The 25,284-nt window shown below is 35.6% G+C and overlaps 1 protein-coding gene across 1 annotated transcript in view; it reads left to right on the top strand.

The window, feature by feature from the left end:
• Positions 1 to 24,797, top strand: part of LOC103114806 (probable ATP-dependent RNA helicase DDX60) — an 83,839-nt gene extending 59,042 nt beyond the window's left edge. Inside the window, exons 28-38 of the mRNA XM_060171615.1 lie at positions 537 to 683; positions 1,458 to 1,562; positions 2,398 to 2,598; positions 5,914 to 6,018; positions 6,163 to 6,307; positions 9,241 to 9,362; positions 17,398 to 17,545; positions 20,902 to 21,044; positions 22,422 to 22,573; positions 23,765 to 23,827; positions 23,927 to 24,797. Coding sequence (XP_060027598.1) covers positions 537 to 683; positions 1,458 to 1,562; positions 2,398 to 2,598; positions 5,914 to 6,018; positions 6,163 to 6,307; positions 9,241 to 9,362; positions 17,398 to 17,545; positions 20,902 to 21,044; positions 22,422 to 22,573; positions 23,765 to 23,827; positions 23,927 to 24,035 — 1,440 coding nt within the window. The 3' untranslated portion in view covers positions 24,036 to 24,797. The remainder of the gene's footprint in view (positions 1 to 536; positions 684 to 1,457; positions 1,563 to 2,397; positions 2,599 to 5,913; positions 6,019 to 6,162; positions 6,308 to 9,240; positions 9,363 to 17,397; positions 17,546 to 20,901; positions 21,045 to 22,421; positions 22,574 to 23,764; positions 23,828 to 23,926) is intronic.
• Positions 24,798 to 25,284: the final 487 nt, after the last annotated feature.

The raw sequence follows: 25,284 nt of genomic DNA, 5'->3' as shown, positions 1-25,284 counted from the left end.
CTCTTCTCTACTTAGTTCATTAGAAATGTAAGTAGCAATAAAATGTTTGGAAATAATGTCAGTATTCTACCATTCAGTGGATAGGGGTAAATAAACTCTTCCCACTGAAGAAATGAATGAAAGAATCACCAAGTTGCATTACATTTGCCTGTATCAGAAATTATGCGTGAATGCCTTGCCATATGGAACTGCTCCATTTAAACACCACATTTCAAACATCTTATGTTGATAGTTCAAATAGTCTCTGTGTTCTAAAGCACAGTTTCTCTTTTACATAAATGTGTCAAAATCTGTAAATTTATTTAAAAATATTTATTTATGAGAGAATGGTTAGGATGGAAGAAGCTCACTGTAAATTGACAGTGCCAGTGATTAAACTCGAAGCGTCTGAGGCCCAAGCACATATGTTTGGAGCTATAACTCTGAGCAGTCTATCATTTTATAATGATTTCTAAGCACTAAAAAATGTAGCATCATTGTCTAAATGAGTGATGTGTGTTTTAATCTGATACTAAAATCTGGTATTTCATACTGATATAAAGATCTTACGTAGACTGAGAGGAACAAGACAAAGCTACAAGCTATATCGTCTGTTACGAAGGGGTATTGGCTATCATCATTCCTCAATGGAATACAAGCAAAGACAAGTTGTAGAGACGCTTTTCAGACTGAAGCACATCCAGGTTTGTGAGACTTTTCTAAAAGCATCTCTTTGATTCCTACAGATTTATCTTACTTAGCATAGTGCCTTCAATGTCCACTCATGTTGTGACATATGGTGGCATTTCTCATGGTTGAATAATGGCCATGTGTGTTTGTGTTGTTACTGTGTATGCACCTATGTGTGTGAACGATTACATTTACCTGTGCAAAAAATAAAGTTGAATACTTACTGAATGCCTTTGATTTTACATCATATTGTATGCAATCTGAAAATACTAAATAATTTTAATATTAAGAAAAATTAAGAAAGTAAATTCAAATCTATTTGAGACTGGCTTATAGTGAAAAAAGTTTGCGTTTTTGTGATATTTATATTCCATTGAACTTTTTAAATTTATTGATTTTATTTTTTATGAATAATTTTTAACAGGATTGTAAGATTACAATGTATAGTTCCACACCATACCTCCCACCAAACTTCCATATTCTCACCCTTCCAGGGATAACCACCATACTTCTCATAAGTCTTACAAATAGTTTTCTTTGGTTGTTTTTTGTTTATTTGGTAGTTGTCAAGCTTTTGCAAATTAGATCTCTAAATTCCACATATGAGCGAAACCCTCTGGTAGCTGTCTTTCATCTCTTTACGTATTTCACAAAACACAATACATTAAACTTTTTGATCAAGAAAAATGACTTGTGGTATAGATAAATCAAAGTTTAGCACTTATTTATAGATCTATACAGTCTGTGCAATGTTTGTTTCACTGACTTTTTTTTACCTTAATCCATAGGTGGTAACAGCTACCTCAACCCTTGCTTTGGGAATTAATATGCCATGTAAATCTGTTGTTTTTACAGAAGATTCTGCTTTTTTGGATGCCTTGCATTTTCGGCAGGTATATATATATATATATATATATTTGCAGGACTCTTGTTCCATATATATATACACAAGAATTACAACATTCATTCTGTAGGCCATAAAAAAATAAACTATGTTTATTCTGTAACTGATCATTATAAAGATCCTGGAAAATTAACTCATGCTATATAACTATATAACATCTCATGAATATATTTAAGATATTATAAACTATCATAAATTAGCTAAGTAAATTATTTTTATTGAGAATTCTTGCTTTGATAAATATTAAAGTAAAAATAACATGAAACAATAACCATATATTTTGAGTATCTAGCTTGTGCTAAGTACCATGGATTATAAATTAGGTGTCTACAAATTTTTGGTTCAGTTAATGGAAATGTTATTGTAAATAAGGCCGATATGGCCCTTTCTCAATGGTCATAAATATAGCATTATTAAAAAGTGATACATTTTAATAACATATTTACAAAATAAATTGTTTTAAACTTTATTAATACTAAAATACAAGCCAAAAAGGAATTATTTCAGGATTTTTTTTAAACTTTAAGGATTTAAAATTTTTTTTTATCATCTTTACTTATTGGATAAAGACAGCCAGAAATCTAAAGGGAGGGGGGAACACTTCTTCACTACTTGTGAAACTTTCCCCATGCAGGTGGGACCAGGGACTTGAACATGGGTCCTTGCACATTGTAATGTGCCCACTCAACTAGGTGTGCCACCATCCATCACCTATTTCAGGATTTTTTAAAAGTTTAATGTTACAAATGATGTAGGCAAGTTAAGTAATCATTTATAGTGGCAACATTTGAAATTATTTACAAGTTACATGGTTATTTCTTTAGATGTCAGGTCGTGCAGGAAGACGTGGAGAAGACCTTATTGGAAATGTTTTTTTCTATGGTATTCCATTACCTAAGATAGAAAGACTCTTAAAATCTAATGTGCCCAAACTGAAGGGTCAGTTTCCTCTCAGCTTATCCTTGATTCTTAGACTCATGCTTCTAGTTGCCAAAGCAGATGACAAAGAGGATGCCAAAGCAAAGGTATAATTTCACATTATTAAATAATTGTCATATGCATAGTTATGTTAGCTAAAATTCTATAATGTTACATAAGCTGATGTGAATACAATAATGCACTACACACATTATAACACTCAATTCTATTTTACAATGTTTTTATTAACCATAAAAACATGCCTCAAATTTTACATTTTAAAACAAATGGGAAATGAAGCTCAGTATTTTGCTCTTAAAATTTTTTTATGCTCCTGGTCTGGGAGGTGGAGCAGTGGATAAATCACTGGGTTCTCAACCATGAGGTCCTGAGTTCAATCCCTGGCAACATATGTACCAGAGTGATGTCTGGTTCTTTCTGTCTTCCTATCTCTATCATGAATGAATGAATGAATGGATGGATGAATGGATGAATAAATAAATAAATAAATAAATAAATAAATAAATAAATAAAATTTCTTACGGTCTTAATACTTTAGAAAAGAATTAGGGGCCGGGCAGTGGAGCACCAGGTTAGGTGCACAGGTTAAGGTTAATGAGAAAAGAACATTTTGCGTTGGCAAGATATCTCACAGCCATGATACATCTACTATGCCATAAATATTACCTAGGCTTAAACTCAGCCTCCGCTGCATGGAAGGGAGCTTTAGTGTTGTAGTATCATTTCCCACCCCTACTCCCTCTCTTTCTTTTTTTTCACATTTTTTTTTATTTAAGAAAGGATTAATTAACAAAACCATAAGGTAGGAGGGGTACAACTCCACACAATTCCCACCACCCAATCTCCATATCCCACCCCCTCCCCTGATAGCTTTCCCATTCTCTATCCCTCTGGGAGCATGGACCCAGGGTCATTGAGGGTTGCAGAAGGTAGAAGGTCTGGCTTCTGTAATTGCTTCCTCGCTGAACATGGACGTTGATTGGTCAGTCCATACTCCCAGTCTGCCTCTCTCTTTCCCTAGTAGGGTGTGACTCTGGGGAAGCTGAGCTCCAGGACACATTGGTGGGGTCTTCAATCCAGGGAAGCCTGGCCAGCATCCTGGTGACATCTGGAACCTGGTGATTGAAAAGAGAGTTAACATACGAAGCCAAACAAATTGTTGAGCAATCATGGACCCAAAGCTTGGAATAGTGGAGAGGAAGTGTTAGGGGGGTACTCACTACAAACTCTAGTGTACTTATGCTTTCAGGTATATATTTTGCAGTAGTTTATGGATACGTGTGAACATAAGCTCTCTCTCACAGAAACTGGTGTATATCTAGGTTATGGGACTTTGTTAGAAAGTGAACCACCTGAGATGAAATTAGAGTGTACTATAAAAGGAAAGGTCTCACCCGAGTAATGAAGCTGAAGGGTTGTCATTCCACTCGTGAAGTCTCTGGACACAGCCTGAGGTGAAGCATGTTGAGGTGGCAATCGTTGCGTTGGTTAGGTTGTGATTGGCGGATGCAATATTATTTGGTATGAATTGGGAGACGCATACGGGAAAGTGGGCCCTATGCAAGGGTTCCAGGACTGGGGGAAGTAGGGGCTCTATAGCGGAGATGTGAGGTTCCTGCTGTCTTAGGGTTCAAAAAGATAATCGATAGTTAATGTTATCATCACATTATTTGGTAATTGGGTTAACTTTGAAAAGTCCTATGGTTATGGTTGGTAAAACACTTTCCCACCTACACCTCAAGGACATCTTTGATGAATCAAACCCAATTGCAAGGAAGACTAAAGCAGAAACAAACCAATGGGACTACATCAAATTGAAAAGCTTCTGCACATCCAAAGAAACTATTAAACTAACAGAGAGACCCCTCACAGAATGGGAGAAGATCTTCACATGCCAGACATCAGACAAGAAACTAATCACCAAAATATATAAAGAGCTCAGCAAACTTAGCACCAAAAAGCAAATGACCCCATCCAAAAATGGGCAGAGGATATGAACAAAACATTCACTACAGAGGAGATCCAACAAGCTAACAAACATGAAAAACTGCTCTAGGTCACTGATTGTCAGAGAAATGCAAATTAAGACAACACTAAGATACCACCTCTTTCTTTTTCTATCTGAAAAAGCCAGTCTAGAGTGAAGTATTTGGAAAACAGAACAAAAGGAAGAAAGGAAGCAAGGAATGGAGGGAGGGAGAGGGAAAAGAGAGGGAAGAGAGGGACAGAGGGAAGGAAGGAAAGAAAGAAAGAAAGAAAGAAGGAGGGAAGGAAGGAAGTAAAGAAGGAAGGAGACAAAACAAAAAGGGAAGGTAAAGGAAAGCTGAGGCTTTTTCTTCTATTTCCTCAGTTGATAGACATTAATTAATTTATTTGTTTTCTTTTTGGGGGGATTAGTTGATCACAATACAGTTGGTACATTAGCACAATTTCTCAACTTCCTGCAATATGTGTTTGAAAAACACTCTAACTCCAAATTTGGGTGCCTTTATCGCATCATATACTAGGTTTCTGAAGTCCCCCTAACCCAGCCCCCTTCTTATATCTCCTTCTCCAGAGTCTTTTGCTTTAGTGCCATACATCATTTGCAGTCCAAGTTTTAACTTGTTTTTCTTCCCTTTCCCTTTCTGTTCTTTTTTTCTCAAGTTTTTCTTATGAGTGAGATCAACTTTTTTAATGTAATTAGTCTAAAATAATTTTACAAAATTCACAGAAATGACTGGTTAGAAATATGTAAAAAACAAATGTCTTTAATTCTTGGATCTATATTTTCACACCTTAATGTTATTCAGGTATGTTTTATTCATTGATTTGTAATTAATCATATTCTCTTCTAAATATTTCTTAACATATTTTTATTTTTATATTACAGAGTTACATGTTGGCAGGGGTTTGAATCCAAACCATTGCCTTAACATCTTTATTATACTCACATATAGTGGAAAACATTGGGAGCCGGGTGGTAGCACAGTGGGTTAAGCGCATGTGGTGCAAAGCAAGGACCAGTATAAGGATCCCTGTTCAAGCCCCCAGCTCCACACTTGCAGGGAAGTCTCTTCACAAGTGGTGAAGCAGGTTTGCAGGTGTCTATCTTTCTCTTCCTCTCTCTGTCTTCCCCTCCTCTCTCCATTTCTCTCTGTCCTAACAGACAACGATGGCAACAATAATAACTAAAACAATAAAAAACAACAAGGGCAACAAAAGGGAATAAATAAATATTAAAAATAAATTATATATAGAAAACATTGTGGAATGCTACCTCTAATGAATACTACAATTAAAATTTATGTAAAACACGTAATGGATAATTTGATATGTAAAATAACCATTATATATATATATTTTTTGAAAATTTCACTATCAATCTTATTTAATGTCTAACTTGATATTTTGCTATATAGGCATTATCAGTTCTCCAATATTCATTGATTTCCTTCAAGCAACCCAAGATAAATTGCATGATGAAATTTTATTTTATATATTCTATTCACTTTTTGATAACAGAGGTAAGATTTTACTTTTTGATAACAGAGGTAATATTTAAACTTATTTTCACTAAGTTAAGATTGTATGGGAATCTACTTCATTATGCTTTATTTTATATTTCTGAGATCTAGACAGTGGGATTAACATGTTAAAACTGATTTTAGGGATACCTGAACCAAGAATGTATACCTATTGGATATTCGGGACTTGTTTCTCATTTGCACTATCATGAACCTGCAAATTTTGTTTTTGTGAGCTTGCTGGTGAAAGGTTTATTTCACAAATTGTGTATTCCAGTCGTTGTAGATGGTAAGAAAATATTTCATTCCTAAACTTCTACTCATTAAGTTGCATGTACAAGCATGTACGTCTGATTATATATACATGTAAACAAATACATACATATACATGAAACAGGGACCACACTTTTTTAAATATTTATTTTATTTATTTATTCCCTTTTGTTGCCCTTGTTGTTTTATTGTTGTAGTTATTATTGTTGTTGTCGTTGTTGGATAGGGCAGAGAGAAACGGAGAGAGGAGGGGAAGACAGAGAGGGGGAGAGAAAGATAGACACCTACAGACCTGCTTCACCGCCTGTGAAGCGACTCCCCTGCAGGTGGGGAGCCGGGGTTCGAACCGGGATCCTTATGCCGGTCCTTGTGCTTTGCGCCACCTGCGCTTAACCCGCTGCGCTACAGCCCGACTCCCTGGGACCACACTTTTATTTACATGTAGTCACAATTTCCACAGAAGAGAAGTCACTGTGAATGGTGTGCCCTTTTTGAGGTGTCTTTTCTGTATTGCACATTTTTTCATGTCAGTTTATATTACTTATATCACTACTATGAAATTTTAAACACTATTTTTATCATTAAGTATGTTTATAAAATACTAAATGCATGTACATTTGTATAGAATTATCATTTGAATAGTTTTAGTGACCACTGGACATGCTTCAGATGTATAAACTGTACACTTTAAATAGTAACTATCATTCTTTTGAAATCACAAAGTATTATATGTGTGTATATATGTTGAAATAATATATGTAAATCACTTATTTTCATTGACATGAATATAGACCTGAATTTTTTTTACTGTGAGTTACACTCAGGATCTGACCGGAGTGTGTATTCTTTCCTTTCTTTATTATAAATATATTTCTATTCTGCACACAGCTCAATGTCATGTTTTTCCCTTACCTCTCAAGGTCAAGCCCACACTCTATGTTTGGTGTGTGCCTTTACTCCCTAAATAATTTATACTTGTGCTAAAAGTAAAGCCACCTTTGATATCATATTTATAGTCTAATTATTCATTGTATCATAGGAAAATATGAAGGTAGCAGTTCAGTGCTCAATGCAAACCACAGGAGTATAATTTCTTTGTAACATAGTAATTTGTAATAAAGTCCTTTAAAATATTTATAAAATGTTTTTCTTTTTCTTTTTCTATAATTATAACAATGTCATCACCCAGAGAGAGAAAGAAAGTCGTGGTCAGGAAAAACAGAATAATGGTTGTGGAAATACTTTTATACTTGACGCTTCATGGTCCTTAGATCAATCTACAGAATCACCATAAGCCAAAGAAAATAGTTCTCTGATACCCGTCTTGCTCACTGTATTCGTTAAAATCAATAAAATGCAAACTAAAAATAAATAAATAAATTCATCTGACACAAATTCAAATGAAGATAACTGGTAGCTGAAATTTGCATTTTATTTTCTACTGTTATATTTTTATAAATCTTTATAATTTCTAATTATTGCTAAAATCATATAAAATAATTTAAATATTCTGTATTCTTAGAATACTTTTTCAGTTAAACCATAAAGTTTTTAATTAATAAGACCCTATATTTTTTCATGAAATGATCATTAGCAGGTATCTTCACAGAAGTTCACATATTTCATAAATCAATGTTATTAATGTACTATATGCTTAAGGAATAAAGTAACTGAAAACAGTTTGCGATAACAGCATCAGTCAAAGTTATTTAAAAAGTCTGGAGGTTTTACTTTTCTTTTTTTCTAAATTTCTTTATGGGGAGTTAGAGGTTTCACTTTTCATGCTCTGCGTTTTTCCAGTAGTATAAAACAATAGTAGCCTATTCTCAAGTTCTTACAGTAGATTTTTGTTATTTACTCATTTCAAAATTTGTACTTATTTGCTTCTAGTGAAAGAAAGAGAGAAAAACTAGAGCAATGATCACTTATAGCATATAATTGGTGGTTCCAAAGATTGAACCTGTAGTTTTCAGAGCTTTGGACATGCAAGTTCTTAGATATAACAGAGTTAGCTACCCATTCACACTTACTTTTTTTTTTAACTATTATTAAATCACTACCAGAAAAAGACCAGCAATAAATCATATTTTTCCCTCTATTTTTCCTTCAGATTCTTCTAGGTATGAGTGATTTCAAGTATACAAACTATCTATGCCAATGGGGTAGACAGGTCAATCAGTTTGCAACATGATAAGCAGCACTGTGATTTATTAAAAATTTACCAAACATCTGAAAAGTGACATTTTCAAATCTTTCTTATTTTGAAATTTTAAGTTCAGTTATTAAGAACAAACTCAATATATTTCTAGAATGACGGATTTTTTTCCAAGTTGTTTTACTGGGGAAATATTGATTTGTAGGACAGTGGTCACATGGACACAATTTTCTTTCTTTCTTCCTTTCTTTCTCCCTTTCTTTCTCCCTTCCTTCCTTCCTTCCTTTCTTTCTCCCTTTCTTTCTCCCTTCCTTCCTTCCTTCCTTTTTTCCTTCCTTCCTTCCTTCCTTCCTTCCTTCCTTCCTTCCTTCCTTCCTTTTTTCCTTCCTTCCTTTCTTCCTTCCTTCCTTCCTTTTTTCTACCCTCCCTTCCTTCCTTCCTTCCTTCCTTCCTTCCTTCCTTCCTTCCTTCCTTCCTTTTTTCCTTCCTTCCTTTCTTCCTTCCTTCCTTCCTTTTTTCTACCCTCCCTTCCTTCCTTCCTTCCTTCCTTCCTTCCTTCCTTCCTTCCTTCCTTCCTTACCAGAGCACTAAGCAGCTTTTGTTTATGATACAGGGGATTGATTGAACCTGGGTCTTCAAAGCCTCAGACATGAAAGTCTCCATTATGCTATCTATCCTGCCCAAGATACCAAGACACAATTTCTCATCTTCCTATGAAATAGGTCTACAAGTCCTTCTCCAGCATGATGGATTTTATTACCTAATATTTTGAAAACTTACTGTTTTTTAAATAGGCCAAAAGACGTTTTCTGAAGAAGTTATGGAGAAATTAGTGGTGGTGTTAGCAAATCTTTTTGGAAGAAGATATTATTCTCCTTCTGTGAATAACTTTGCAAAGAAATCCACTCATACATTGGTAAGGAAACTGTATACTGCAATTCTAAGTAAATGCAAAATGTTTCTATTACAGCATGCAGTGCTGTCATACTTTCCCAATTGCCAGGTTTTCTGTTATTCATGACTTTATTCTTTGTTGTGCCTTAGTCAGTTCTTAATATGTACAATGAGTTCGCAGAGGAAAACAACATAGAAATCTTGTTTTAAAAATGGAAATTCTATTCCTGGGAGAGATGATTGCAAGATAGTAATAGGACTGTCTCATTTTATTTCACCAAGGATGTTCTCAAACAAAATCACATTTAATTACAAAATAATATTCAAGGAACAGTTATGTTTGAAATTAGAAGATAGTAAGTGTTCAATTTAACAATTATTTGAAAATGTTATTCTGGTAATTCTAATATTTGTTAAATGGCAGTGAAATATAATCATTAGGAAAGTAGATAGATTGAACATGGACTATGTTAAAGTACTTTCTTTTTTTTTTTTTTTTATTTAAGAAAGGATTAATTAACAAAACCATAGGGTAGGAGGGGTACAACTCCACACAATTCCCACCACCCAATCTCCATATCCCACCCCCTCCCCCGATAGCTTTCCCATTCTCTATCCCTCTGGGAGCATGGACCCAGGGTCATTGAGGGTTGCAGAAGGTAGAAGGTCTGGCTTCTGTAATTGCTTCCTCGCTGAACATGGGCGTTGACTGGTCGGTCCATACTCCCAGTCTGCCTCTCTCTTTCCCTAGTAGGATGGGTCTCTGGGGAAGCTGAGCTCCAGGACACATTGGTGGTGTCTTCAATCCAGGGAAGTCTGGCCGGCATCCTGATGACACCTGGAACCTGGTGACTAAAAAGAGAGTTAACATACAAAGCCAAACAAATTGTTGAGCAATCATGGACCCAAAGCTTGTAAAAGTGGAGAGGAGGTATTAGGGAGGTACTCACTGCAAACTCTAGTATACTTCTACTTTCTTACTTTGGTGCCATACTCCAAACTCAGTCAATTTCTGCTTTGCGTTTCTACTTCTTTTTTTTTTTTTTACATGCATAACATTCCCCAGATTCCCATTTAGCAATACAACCCCCACTATTTCATTCATCATTTTTCATGGACCTGTATTCTCCCCACCCACCCACCCACCCCAGAGTCTTTTACTTTGGTGTAATACTCCAATTCCATTTCAGGTTCAACTTGTGTTTTCTTTTCTAATCTTGTTTTTCAACTTCGGCCTGAGAGTGAGATCATCCCATATTCATCCTTCTGTTTCTGACTTATTTCACTCAACATGATTTTTTCAAGGTCCATCCAAGATCGGCTGAAAACGGTGAAGTCACCATTTTTTACAGCTGAGTAGTATTCCATTGTGTATATATACCACAGCTTGCTCAGCCACTCATCTGTTGTTGGACACCTGGGTTGCTTCCAGGTTTTGGCTATTACAAATTGTGCTGCCAAGAACATATATGTACACAGATCTTTTTGGATGGATGTGTTGGGTTCCTTAGGATATATCCCCAGGAGGGGAATTGCAGGGTCATAGGGTAGGTCCATTTCTAGCCTTCTGAGAGTTCTCCAAACTGTTCTCCACAGAGGTTGGACCAATTGACATTCCCACCAGCAGTGCAGGAGGGTTCCTTTGACCCCACACCCTCTCCAGCATTTGCTGCTGTTACCTTTTCTGATGTGTGACATTCTCACAGGAGTGAAGTGATATCTCATTGTTGTCTTGATTTGCATTTCTCTGACAATCAGAGACTTGGAGCATTTTTTCATGTGTTTCTCGGCCTTTTGGATCTCTTCTGTGGTGAATATTCTGTCCAATTCCTCCCCCCATTTTTGGATGGGGTTATTTGTTGTCTTGTTGTTGAGTCTGGTAAGCTCTTTATATATGTTGGTTATTAAACGCTTATCTGATGTATGGCATGTAAAGATCTTCTCCCATTCTGTGAGGGGTCTCTTGATTTGGGTAGTGGTTTCTTTTGCTGTGAAGAAGCTTTTTAATTTGATGTAGTCCCATAGGTTTATACTTGCCTTAGTCTTCCTTGTAATTGGATTCGTTTCATTGAAAATGTCTTTAAAATTTATGCAGAAAAAAGTTCTTCCAATATTTTCCTCTAAGTATCTGATAGTTTCTGGTCTAACATCCAAGTCCTTGATCCACTTGGAATTTACTTTTGTATTTGGTGAACAGTGATTCAGCTTCATTCTTCTGCATGTTTCAACCCATTGTTTCCAACACCATTTGTTGAAGAGACTCTGCTTTCCCCATGTAATAGTCTGGGCCCCTTTGTCAAAGATTAGATGTCCATAGGTGTGGGGCCTCATTTCTGGGTTCTCAATTCTATTCCACTGGTCAGTGTGTCTGTTCATGTTCCAGTACCAAGCAGTTTTGATGACAATGGCCCTATAATACAGTTTGAGATCTGGGAGTGTGATGCCTCCGGTTCTGTTCTTTTTTCTCAAGATTGTTTTGGCAATTCTAGGTCTTTTCTGGTTCCAGATAAACATTTGTAGCATTTGTTCTATTCTCCTAAAAAATGTGCTTGGGATCTTGATGGGGATAGCATTAAATTTGTAGATGGCTCTGGGTAATATATTCATTTTGATGATGTTAATTCTTCCAACCCATGAGCATGGAATATCTTTCCATTTCTTTGTGTCTTTTTCAATTTCTTTGAGTAGTGACTCATAATTTTCAGTATACAAGTCTTTCACTTCTTTGGTTAGGTTTATTCCTAGATATTTTATTGTTTTTGTTGCTATAGAAAAAGGAACTGATTTCTGGATTTCAATTTCTTCTAACTTAGTGTTTGCATAGAGGAATGCCACTGACTTTTGAATGTTAATTTTATAACCTGACACATTACTGTATTGCCTGATGATTTCCAAAAGCTTCTTGCTAGATTCCTTAGGTTTTTCCATGTATACTATCATGTCATCTGCAAATAAGGAGAGTTTGACTTCTTCTCTTCCAATCTGTATTCCTTTAATTCCTTGCTCCTGCCTGATTGCTATGGCAAGAACTTCCAACACTATGTTGAATAGTAATGGTGATAGTGGGCAGCCCTGTCTAGTACCTGATCTGAGGGGAAATGCTTCCAGTTTTTCACCATTGAGTATGATGTTGGCTGTAGGTTTGCTATATATAGACTCCACTATCTTCAGGAATTTTCCATCTATTCCTATTTTTTGTAGTGTTTTGATCATAAAGGGATGTTGTATTTTGTCAAAGGCTTTCTCTGCATCTATTGATATGACCATGTGGTTTTTGGTCTTGCTTTTGTTGATGTGGTGGATCACATTGATTGATTTACGTATATTAAACCAACCTTGCATGCCTGGGATAAACCCCACTTGGTCATGATGGACAATCTCTTTGATATACTGCTGTATCCGGTTGGCTAGAATTTTGTTCAATATTTTCGCATCTATGTTCATCAGAGATATTGGTCTGTAGTTTTCTTTTTTGGTTGTGTCCCTGTCTGCTTTTGGTATCAGGGTGATGTTGGCTTCATAGAAGCTGGCAGGGAGTATTCCAGTGTCTTCAATCTTCTGGAAGACTTTTAAAAGTAGAGGTATTAGTTCTTCTTTGAAAGTTTTGTAGAATTCATTTGTAAAATCATCTGGTCCAGGACTTTTATTTTGGGGAAGATTTTTGATAACTGTTTCAATTTCATTAGCTGTGATGGGCCTGTTCATGTTATCCACTTCCTCTTTACTTAGTTTTGGAAGTTGGTAGGTATCTAGGAAATCATTCATTTCTTCCAGGTTCTCTAACTTGGTGGCATATAGTTGTTCATAGAAGCCTCGCATGATATGTTGAATTTCTGCAGTGTCTGTTGTGATATCTCCTCTTTCATTTACTATCCGATTTATTTGGGTCTTCTCCCTTTTTTGTTTTGTGAGTCTGGCTAAAGGTTTGTCGATTTTGTTTACTCTTTCGAAGAACCAACATTTACTTTCATTGATCTTTTGTATGGTTTTCCTATTCTCAATGTTATTTATTTCTGCCCTAACTTTAGTAATTTCTGTCCTTCTGGTTGCTTTAGGGTTCCTTTGTTGTTCTTCTTCTAGGTCTTTAAGATGTGCAATCAGGCTGTTTATTTGTGCCTTTTCTTGTTTCCTAATGTGTGCTTGTATAGCTATGAACTTCCCTCTTAGGACTGCTTTAGCTGTGTCCCAAATATTTTGATAGCTTGTGTCTTCATTTTCATTGAACTCTCGAAACATTTTGATTTCTTCCTTGATTTCCTCTTTGACCCAGAAGTTGTTAAGAAGTGTACTGTTGAGCTTCCACATTTTGACACTGTTACTAATCTTTTGTTGATTGTTAAGTGTTAGTTTAATTCCACTGTGGTCTGAGAAGATGCTTGGGATGATTTCAGTGCTCTTGAATAGGCTGATGCTGTCTTTGTGGCCTAACATATGGTCTATCCTTGAGAATGATCCATGTGGATTTGAGTAAAATGTGTATTCCAGTTTCTTGGGATGAATGACTCTGAAAATGTCCAATAGTTCTAGTTTATCTATCTCTTCATTTAGCTCCCTTATGTCTTTACTGATTTTCTGCCTGGATGATCTGTCAAGTTGAGATAGTGGGGTGTTGAAGTCCCCTACTATGATTGTGTTACTGTTAATATATTGCTGTAGCTCTTTCAGTAGAAGTTTGATGTATTTAGATGGCTTCTCATTGGGTGCATAGATATTAATAATTGTTAAGTCCTCTTGATTGACTGATCCTCTGAGCATTAAGTAGTGTCCATTCCTATCTTTTTTAATCTTATCTATTTTAAAGTCTATCATGTCAGATATGAGAATAGCTGTTCCTGCCCTTTTTTGTGGGCCATTGGCTTGAATGATAGTTTTCCATCCTTTCACTTTAAGTCTGTGTTTGTCTTGTTGCGTTAGGTGAGTTTCCTGTAGACAACATATTGTTGGGTTGTGTTTTCTGATCCATCTTCCTACTCTGTGTCTTTTAATAGGTGAATTCAGGCCATTCACATTTATTGATATCAAAGATTGAAGATATTTTAACGCCATTCTTGTAGAGTTTTAGAGTGTTTTGATATATGTTCTATTTGTGGTGGTCTGGTTGTTTATAGGAAACCTTTCAGAACTTCTTTCAAGGCAGGCTTGGTGATGGTTGCTTCCTTCAACTATTGCTTGTCTGAGAAGGTTTTGATGCTTCCATCTAGTCTGAATGACAATCTAGCAGGATATAGTATTCTTGGCTGAAAGCCTTTCTCATTGAGCACTCGATAGATATCTTGCCATTCTCTTCTGGCCTGTAGTGTTTGTATGGAGAAGTCCGCTGCTAATCTTATGGGTTTTCCTTTGTAGGTGACTCTTTGTTTTTCTCTTGCAGCCTTGAGGATCCTTTCTTTATCCTTATTCCTTTCCAATCTAAGTATGACATGTCTTGGTGTCTTTAGGTCTGGGTTAATTCTGTTTGGGACCCTCTGGGCTTCTTGAATCTTTATGTCTTTGGTGTTGTCTAGACTAGAGAAATTTTCAGCTATTATGGCCTGGAGAACGCTTTCTTCCTCCCCTTCTCTTTCTTCCTCTGGTAAGCCAATAATGCGTATATTGTTTCTTTTGAAGTCATCCCATAGGACTCTGTTGTTGTTTTCAGCATCTCTTAATCTCTTTTTGAGATCTCTTACTTCTTTTTTAGTTGTCTCTAATTCATCCTCAATCTTGCTAATTCTGTCTTCAGCCTCATTGATTCTATTCTCTCTGCCCTCTACTGCTTTCTGGAGTTCATCTATTTTGTTGCCCTGCTCTGATACTGTTTTAGCTTGTTCAGCTAGTTGCCTTCTTAGCTCAGGTATTTCAGCTTTCAGCTCTCTAATAACCATGCGATTATTAGAATTTTCTTCCATATTCTCATTTGTTGTTCCTGCAGTTCTGATTACAATTTTTTCAAATTCTTTACTCACTCCTGTTATTATTTCCTTAGCTAATGTTTGGATGTTGAACTCATTGTTTTGTGCTTCGCCCTCTGGAGGACTTTTAGCTGGACTCTTGTCCTGGTTCGAGTCTCCATTATTTTTTCTTGTTGTTTTAACCATTTTATATAAGTTAACAGTTTTTTCAATCCCTGAGTTGGAGTTCAGTGGTGTAAAAGCCTTTTTTTTTCCCCCTGTAGGCTATGGTAGCCTGAGGGCTTTTAAACTATCAATAGGCTTCTTGGCTTAATCAATGACTCCTGACCAAGAGATAAAGCAGGGTGTGGCAGAGATAATCCAGTGGTTATGCAAAGAGACTTTCACAGCCCTTCAGCTAGGTCTTCTCCTGAGTTTCCCGGTTAGATCTCTGTGCCCCGGTGTCCCTCCCTGTTGCTGCTCCAGATTCTGAGGGTAGTAGCAATGGAGACTCAGAGTTGTACTTGGTGAGTCTCTGGGGAGTCCTTTCCTCCCTTCAGCTGTCCCCTTGTTGGTGGAGCAGACTGGAGGTGGTGTCTCCACTGACAAACTGTCGAACTGTTAGCAGTCACTTAATCTCTCCTTAAGCCCCTCTCTCCTCTCTGTCACCAGCCACGCGTGTTTGTACTCACGGGTGATTTACTGGGTTTCTGTGGTCATTCTAGTCCTGTCTTGTTTCGGTCCGGGTGGTCTCCTTTGGTATTCCTAGTTGATCCGGGAGAGGAGAGGAGAGGAGAGAAAGCGATCTGCTGCTCGTAGCTCCGCCTCCGGAAGTCAAATCTTAAAGTACTTTCAAGTCATATTCCTGGCATACTTGGTTGAATGCACATGTTACAATGTAAAAGAACCTGGGTTCAAGCTCCAAGTCCCTATCTGCAGAGGGAAAGCTTCATGAGTCATGAAACAGTGCTGCAGGTTTGTCTCTTTCTCCTTCCTCTATTTTCCCATCTCTTTTTTTCTGTGTTTAGTCAATAAATTAAAAAAATAAAAATAAGCGAAACCAGATTTCTGGGGTCCTCCCCAACTCTGCCACTTGATACAGGAATATCTTTAAATAAGTCACTTTACTCAGTACTCCTTCTTATCTGTAAATTAGAATATACAACATACCTATTTCAGATCATTGCCTTATTACTGATATATACAGTGTACTTAAAATAGTGTTTGACATACAGAAAATTGTCGTTATGTGTTAGCATTCATTTTCCTAATTATTGTTACTTACAGAAGCAATGATTGGTTACTAACAAAGTAAAACTAGAAAATTATTAAATTAATAATAGTTTAGTGAGTCATCACTTGCAAACTATATTTATAAAATGCATATTCTAGAAATGGCTAATCCTTTGGTTTCTCTTTTTCATTACAATAAATATATAAAATCTTTAGAGAAGAGTTTTCAATGTAGGGAAATTATATACACTGAATCTATAACCTTTAATGGTAGTATCAGTAAGTGATTTTTTAAAATGTTTTTATTTGTTATTGATAGTTTGTTATAAGATTTTAAGATTACAATGTATAATTCTACACCACACCTACTAAGGAAGTTCCATATCCCCACCATCCAGCCTCTCAAAGATCACTACCATAGTTTTCACAAGTCTTACATATGACTTTTTTCTGGGTTTTTTTTTTTCAGGTACATGTAAATCAGATCTTTAGATTCTACATATGATTGAAACCATCTTATAGTTGTTTTTCATCTTTAATCTCTTTACTTATTTCATTAAGCGTTATCACCTCCAGTTCTATCTCTTTTGTCCCAAAGGATACAATATCATCTTTTTTATTTCAGAGTAATAATCTATGATGCGTATATATGTATATGTATCATAATTTCTTTAGCCAGTCATCTGTTGATGGACTTTAGGCTGCTTCCACTCTTTTGGCTATTGTGAATAATGCAGCTATTAACATAGAGTAAATATATTTCTTCCAATTAGTGTTTGAGTGTTCAGTGAGTGATTTTAATTATTGTATTTATACTTTGATTAACATAATAGAATATATACTTAGAGATATATTGTCATCAAAACTTTTAAAGATACTACAACCTTGTGTCTCACAGAATTCAGTAATCTTATTGTTTTTAATAATGTAATTAATATTTTTCATTATTCTTAGGTAATTTTAGATAATCTTCCCAAAGATTTTGCTACAGTGGTAGAGGAATACAACAACAGAATTCAAAAAAATTTTGTTTCTTTCCTCCTAACAATTTCTAACTTGGCTGACATGAAAAAAGAATATCAACTACCTCTCTCAGAAATTGGTAAGATTCTGAATGGGCATGAATAGAATGTGAAGTAAAAATACATAATGTTTTGAGGTAAATCTAATCTTCAGAAAATTAAAACATATATATTGCAAAAAATAATAAGCTATTTATGGATCTACCATAGTTTCCCAGATTTATATTGTAGAAAATATATACTAAAAATGTCTAATCTGGAACTAGATGAGCCCCCATGAGTCTGAATTGACACTAAATCTTGAAATATTTCTGTATTTTCTAGTGTCACTAAGAGCTGACAAATCAATTTTTTTTTATCTATCTTTATTCTAAAATATACTTTCTCTTGTGCTATTTGTCATTTAGTAGATAGTGACACTCTTAAAATTTAATTTCCGAGTAAATTGGGAATATAAGTAACTGGTGCATTTATTAATTGCCATGTATACATTGTATTTTCTTGAGTACTATTGGACACTTTGAGAAGTCAAGACATTGCTCATGGCTTTGATGAAAAGACAGAACAAATGAAAAGGAAAATAGCATATAATAGATAACATACTTGGTTCTCTAGGGTTAAAATTGAGGGGAGGGAAGCATTAACAAAGAAATGTGAAGGTTGCTGAATTCTGCTTACTCTTACCTTTATAAGAGGTTAAGAGAAAAAAAATTTAGTAGTAAATCAAGATTTAGTTGACTCATATTAATTTATATTTTATTATATTGAAATGTAGAAAGCTTATGAAGGACAAATGACAAATGAACAGCCCAGCTCATTCAATTATGAAAGGAGAAATTAGTATTAATGAATCAAGTGAAGGTAAAAATTAATTTAAGTATTCCTAGGCAATTGCTTACATCTGGGAGTTGGAGATATGAATATATTATCTATCTACTCTACTTTTCAGGAGCAATTTCTATGTCTGAATCTTAATCCTGAGAATGTGTAAATGCATTGTGTAATAACAGGAGAGCTAAGATTATTGATTTAATTGTTTTCTAATGAACCAGCCTTGTAATGGAGATAATTTTACATTATCTGGGTATAACTAGTGTAATATAAAGGATGCTTTTAAATGAAAGAAAGAGAAATTCAAATCAATGAAAGAGATGGGTATGCCATCTAGCCCAACTTTGAAAATGTATCAAAGTTTGTATACAAAAACAAACAAACAAACAAAAAACATTGCAGAGGTTTCAATAGTAAAAATGGCAGTTTTATTAGATTCCTGGGTACTGCAGCAGCAACTTGACATTCCAAGAGTAAGCTGCTTCTGCAAATCACTTTCTAAGTAGTTTCTCAGACCTTGTATTACTCTATGCCTTCCCCACTGCCACCCCCATCTTCCTCTCTGTTTATTGGCTCTGACAGCTAACAGGCATGATTAGTCTTTTATTTCCAATATTTAGAGTCACATGTAAAGGGGTGTTTAGCAGACTATAGAATCTGGAAAAACCAGGAAATAATTTCTCTCCTACAGTCTCTAGAAGAAACACATACAGCTCTAACTACACAGTGTTTGGCTTTGTATGTTAATTCTCTTTTCAACCACCAGGTTCCAAATGCTAGCATGATGCCAACCAGACTTCCCTGGACAGACAGTCCCACCAATGTGTCTTGGAGCCCTACTTCCCCAGACCCCTGCCCCACTAGGGAAAGAGAGAGGCAGGCTGGGAGTATGGATCGACCTGTCAACGCCCATGTTCAACGGGGAAGCAATTACAGAAGCCAGACCTTCCACCTTCTGCACTCCATAATGATCCTGGGCCCATACTCCTAGAGGGTTAAAGAATAAGAAAGCTATCAGGGAAGGGGATAGGATACAGAGTTCTGGTTGTGGGAAATGTGTGGAGTTGTACCCTCTTATCCTATGGTTTTGTCAATGTTTCCTTTTTATAAATTAAAAAAAATTAAACAATAATAATAATAAAAGATGTATGTATTTGGGGCTGGGAAAACAGTAGTTTCAAGTTCAATCTTGGCACCACTGGAACTGAATAGTACCCTGCTTAAAACAAAAGTAGGGGGCCTGGCTGTAGCTCAGCGGGTTAAGCGCACGTGGCACTAAGCACCAAGGGCTGGCATAAGGATCCAGGTTGAAGCCCCCACCTCCCCGCCTGCATGGGGTCGCTTCACAAGTGGTGAAGCAAGTCTTCAGGTGTCTATCTTTCTCTCTTCCTCTCTGTCTTCCCGTCCTCTCTCCATTTCTCTTTGTCCTATCCAACAACAACAACAGCTATGATAACAATAACAACTACAACAAGCCCAACAAGGGCAAAAAAAAAAAATGGGAAAAATAGCCTTCAGGAGCAGTGGATTCATAGTGCAGGCACCGAGTCCCAGCGATAACCGTGGAGGCAAAAAAAAAAAAAAGTAAATAAATAATCTTAAAACTATTTATTTTGCTTTTATGAGACAGACAGTGAAAGAACGAGACAAGTACCACTAACTCAATCATATAGCTGTGCTGCTGGTACCCCAGCCCTGTTGTCCACACTGTTGTTTTGTCTATATGTTTGCTTCTACCTCTAATTTTTTCTCTTTGTATCCTTGTTCACTATTTTTTCTACCAGAACACTTAGTGGGGCAGGGCTCTGGGGAAGCAGAGCTACACATTGGTGGGGTTGTCTGTCCAGAGAGTTCAGGATGAAATGATAGTAGCATCTGCAACTTGATGGCTGTGGCTTAGTGAGTTTCTGGAGAGATCCTGGTTGTATTTCATTGAATTTTCAAGTGATTCTTCCCTCTATTTTATACAGAGTACAATCTGAAAGAACTTCTACTCCATAGTCATCTCCCATAGTGAAACTTTATTTTGTCTTTTTTTTTTTGTCATTGCTTGAGTTTCACTACTCTGCACTGACTTTTTCACACAGAAAGAAAAAGAGAGAAATACAGGGAAAGAGGGGAAAGATACCAGAGCATCAGTGTTAAATTCAGTATAGGGGACACCAGGCTAGAATATGAGTCTTGTTGAGCACAAAGCAGTTATATTACTTATGTGAGCTATCTGGCCAGCCTAACAAGAAAAATATTCTAAAGAATATGTAAATAACTTTGTTATTTGACTTGGTATCCTAAGATCCACTGATACTCGGTAAAGCATGTTTCTCATTTTGTAAATGATATCATCTAATTTCTGTGTTCACATGCAGTCTCCCATTTGCAACAATTCATAGACTATAAGTAATAGAACTATGAGCAGCTCCCAGAATTAGCTTTGTTTAGGAAAAATGTCTTCTCGGTGATGATCTGACTACATGCTTAGGAAAAAAAAAAGCTTTAGGACTTAATCTAGTAATAATAGTAAAAGCCAGTATGACTTGCTTTAAGTCATTTACGTTTCATAAGAAAATTAGTTTCTAACTTGACTGTCCAATTTGTTATTTATTAGAATTTTCAGGAAAAGAATTTGAAGATTCAGAGCTGATCTCTCATTTGATGCCTGGGACTGAAAGCAGAACTGGTATTTCCCCATTTGCTTGCCTGTCCAATATAACTGATCAGGATTTATTTGATATCAATGCGGTAAATGATGTATGTGAATTTTGATGTGACACTTTCTTTTATCCTATGTATTCACTTAAGATAAATTCACTGTACAATTGACTTCTTTTACACTATCACGAAATATATTTAAGGGATCAAAAAAAAAAAATGAAGGCCAACACAGACTGCGCTCAGATGGTATACCGCAGGGCTTCCCTAATGTCCAAGTGCCTTCTGAACTCAGTAGTTCCTGAAATGATTCTCAAGAGTGAGCATTTCTGGCAGATGGTACAGATATTATTGACGATACTTTTGAGTTGGTCTAAAGTTCTTTTAATTTAATTAACATTATATTATAACATTATCTAAGTTTTGTGTGTTCATAATTTTATATAGAAAACAGAATATACTACGTTAAGTTTACTACTAAAAGCCTCAAATTTAGATAATATTACAATATAATGTTAACTAAAGTAAAAGAGCTTTAGATAAAATAAAAAGAAATTTGTATCAGACATTTGTAAATTCTAAAAATAATAGATAAATCACATTGTTTACAGCCCATGACTGGAAATAGTGAACCTAATCCCTGAAACAATATCAATACAGTGGTTTGGGAGGTGGCATAGTGGATAAAGCATTGGATTCTCAGCCATGAGGTCCTGAGTTCAGTCCCTGGCAGGACATGTACCAGAGTGATATTTGGTTCTTTCTCTCTCTTCCCCTATCTTTCTCATAAATAAATAAATAAATAAATAAATAAATACTAAAAAAAGAATATCAATATGTTTTATAGAAAATGACGGAACATTACTGTATGCAAAGACCCAGGTTCAAGCCCCTGGTCCCCACTTGCAAGGGGAAAGCTTCATCAGTGGTGAAGCAAGGCTACAGGTGTCTCTCTGTCTCTCTCTATATCTCCTTCTCTCTGAATTTCTCTCTATCTATCCAAACATATATATATATATATATATATATATATATATATGTATATATATATATATATATAATGACTGAATGTGTCATTGCCAAAATTAGATAATTATCTTCAAAGTGACAGAAAAAAAATAAATATATGTTAAGAAGTGGGAAGAATAAACAGTATTATTGTTATGTTACAAGCAATATGTGCTTGTAAACTAAAGAATAGTTTTTCAAGGAAAATGGAAATAGGAAGTATTTATAGTATAGTTGTGATGTCTAAAAAGCAAATAAATTAGAGATCTAATTTATTTATTAAAACAAATTATAGTAATTTGTAGTGATTTATTTATTTGAGACCCTTAGTATATTATTTTGATATTTCATAATTTATTAAACTATTCTGAGTTGATTAAGTTACCTAAATACAACATTTAATTTTAGTAATATATTAAATGACATTTAAAAATACTAACTTTCTATAAATCTAATTTATCTTCTCAGGTTATGTTACGTACAATTAATGTGTCTATCAGGAATGTCCCTTTCTTTTATATGAATAAATATGATCAGTATCACAGGAAATTTCCACTGAATGCATATGCATTGAACTTCTACAAAAATGGTTCCCTTTCTGCTCTGACCTTGGATAATTGGTATGACATTTTATATTTTAAAATTATTTATTGATATTTGTGTTAAATGTTGTGTTATGTAATGATCTCTCCCTCCCCTTCTCCTCTCTCTCTCTCTCTCTCTCTCTCTCTCTGACCCCTCCCTCTGACTCAGGCCTGGACAAGAAGACTGTAGTAACCACTTGCCAGAATGAGTATTTGGGCATGGATGTGTACAAAATAGCTATTTGGCTTACATACACCATACCCTTTTGCAGAAATCCTTTAACAAGCCAGTACTTACTCTTGGGTTATCATCTTAATGATAACACATAAACTCAGGACATCTGGCATCCAGTTCTCAGAGACACAAATCAGAACAGTGGAAGTTCAAGTCAAGAGGAGAAGAAAGTGATAAAACACTTAAAGATGCCACACCTAGTTTCCACAGTGATGTCCTATGACTCAAGGACCAGGGTTCAAGCCCCAGGTTCCCACCTAAGGGGGAAAGCTTTGCAAGTGGTGAAGCAGGACTGCAGGTGTCTCTCTGTCTCTCTCCCTCTCTATCTCTTCCTTCTTTCTTGAATTCTGGCTGTCTCTATCTAATAAATAAATAAAGATAATTTAAAAAATAATAAAAGAGTAAACACTGACAAAACCATAGGATAAGAGGGGTACAACTCCACATAGTTCCCACCACCAGAACTCCATATCCTATCCCTTCCCCTGATAGCTTTCCTATTCTTTATCCCTCTGGGAGTATGGTCCCAGGGTCATTATGGAGTGCAGAAGGTGGAAGATCTGTCTTCTATAATTGCTTCCCCACTGAACATGGGTGTTGCCAGGTCAATCCATACTCCCAGCCTATTTCCCTTTTTCCCTAGTGGGGCAGGGCTCTGGGGAAGTGGGGCTCCAGGAAACATTGGTGGGGTCATCTGCCCTGCCCAGGGAAGTCCGGTTGGCATCACAGTAGCATCTGGAACCTGATGGTCTCACTGATAATCCCAGGTTGAAAGCAGCTTCTTTGCAGTGCTCACACCAGGTGTTGTCTCCAAGTCGCCATCTTGGCTCCACCCCCAACACTTTTTTTTACAGTCATTCTGTGTTTGGATTAATTTTGTTCTTGGAAAGGTCAGTAATTCAGGTAATTCATTATTCCCTTTACTGTAGAATAAGAACACTACAAAAAACAGACTTATGTATAAAATTTTACTTTGTCTTCTCTTTTAATAGGTTGAATATGGGTGATGCCTTTAATTTAATCAGAGACTTTACTTTAGTGATTCAGTCCATCAGGTACAGTAAACATTTTCTGTATTTGAAGATCATGTAGCCCACTAAGTATCATTAAATATAAATAAGATTGACAAAAGTTTAACATTTTATCTTTTACAGGGTTTCATTAAGTGAATTATGTGATGATGAAGATGACAATGTTGTACTAGCATTTAAACAACTAAGTGAAACATTCAGTGCAAAACTTTGGAGAAAAAGAAGATATTGACAATGTTAATTTTGCTCCTATAAAGAGTACTGCTTTTTTGTGCATTTCAGGGGGTGGCTATTTACAGAGAACCAAACATTTTTATCACTTAGATTTGAAGCTGATGCCCTTGATATACAAGGATGTTCAGCATACCTTCCAGATGCCTATTCTTTTTCTCATGAATGATTTGCTGAAGCAGACCCCCCTGCTGACCAATCAGGAAAGCAAACCCTATTGACCAAATTTTAATTAGGTCTCTCCCTTCCCCATACATTCCTGAGTATAGTTGGACTCCTCCTGAAAACTATCTGGAGACATTACCATAACAACTGTATGTGATAACTGTCAACTCTAATTTTAGTCTCACTAGGACTATACACCAATGAAAATACATACATACATACATACATACATACATACATACATACATACATATATACATCCCAAGGTCAGTTGTCTGTTTACACTATACGTTCACTAATTCTCAATTTTTTTCTTCCACTACCACAAAAAATACTCCTGATTCTTCCCAACTTAGTTTTCTTAGCCATTTACATTAAAGATCTTTCTGGCTGACTACTGCAAACTCTGCAAATCTCAAAGTCAATCCTCAATGTGTTTACCTCACCCTTACTCACCCTTGCCCATTACTTGTGTTGAGACAGGTCTTTCTATTTACTGCACTACTCCCCATTTATTTATGTCTAGATTTATATTTTAATTGACTTATGCTATACCAAAGAAATTGTGTATTACCTAGATAAAGAATAGATCTCACAATTTAAGAGTTTATAGAAATAAGTCCTATTATGGAAAATTTTAATGTAAATATCTAAATTCATAAAAGAACATTCAACATTTTTCTTCTCAGAATTTATCTAGTCTAATATCCATGCTAAATGACTTAAGAAATTTCTGGTTTTGATTTAAAATTTTAATGATTTTAAAGGTAAAAATTAAAATATTAAGCATATACTGTTTTAAAACATAGCTTCAAGGTAAAATCTTCAAAGTGATCTCAGAAGTCTAGTTATTCTCAAGTGTTTCAGGATGAACCCAACCATTCTGTAATAAGTATACCGTACTAACTATTTCTCCTATGAAGCAGTTCCTAGATAAACATTTTGATTCTCCTGAGATCAGCTGATCTATGCAGGATGGTCTACATATACGTTACTGAAAAAATAAAAAAGTCTTTGTGGAATAAAGTGCTCCTATAAAAGTCACAAGTTCATGTAGATTTATTGTCTATATTTTACCATCACCT

This window comes from Erinaceus europaeus, chromosome 2 (genome assembly GCF_950295315.1).
Source record: "Erinaceus europaeus chromosome 2, mEriEur2.1, whole genome shotgun sequence".
Lineage (NCBI taxonomy): Eukaryota > Metazoa > Chordata > Mammalia > Eulipotyphla > Erinaceidae > Erinaceus > Erinaceus europaeus.
The sequence above is the reverse complement of the archived record's forward strand: the minus strand, read 5'-3'. Positions and strand labels throughout refer to the sequence as shown.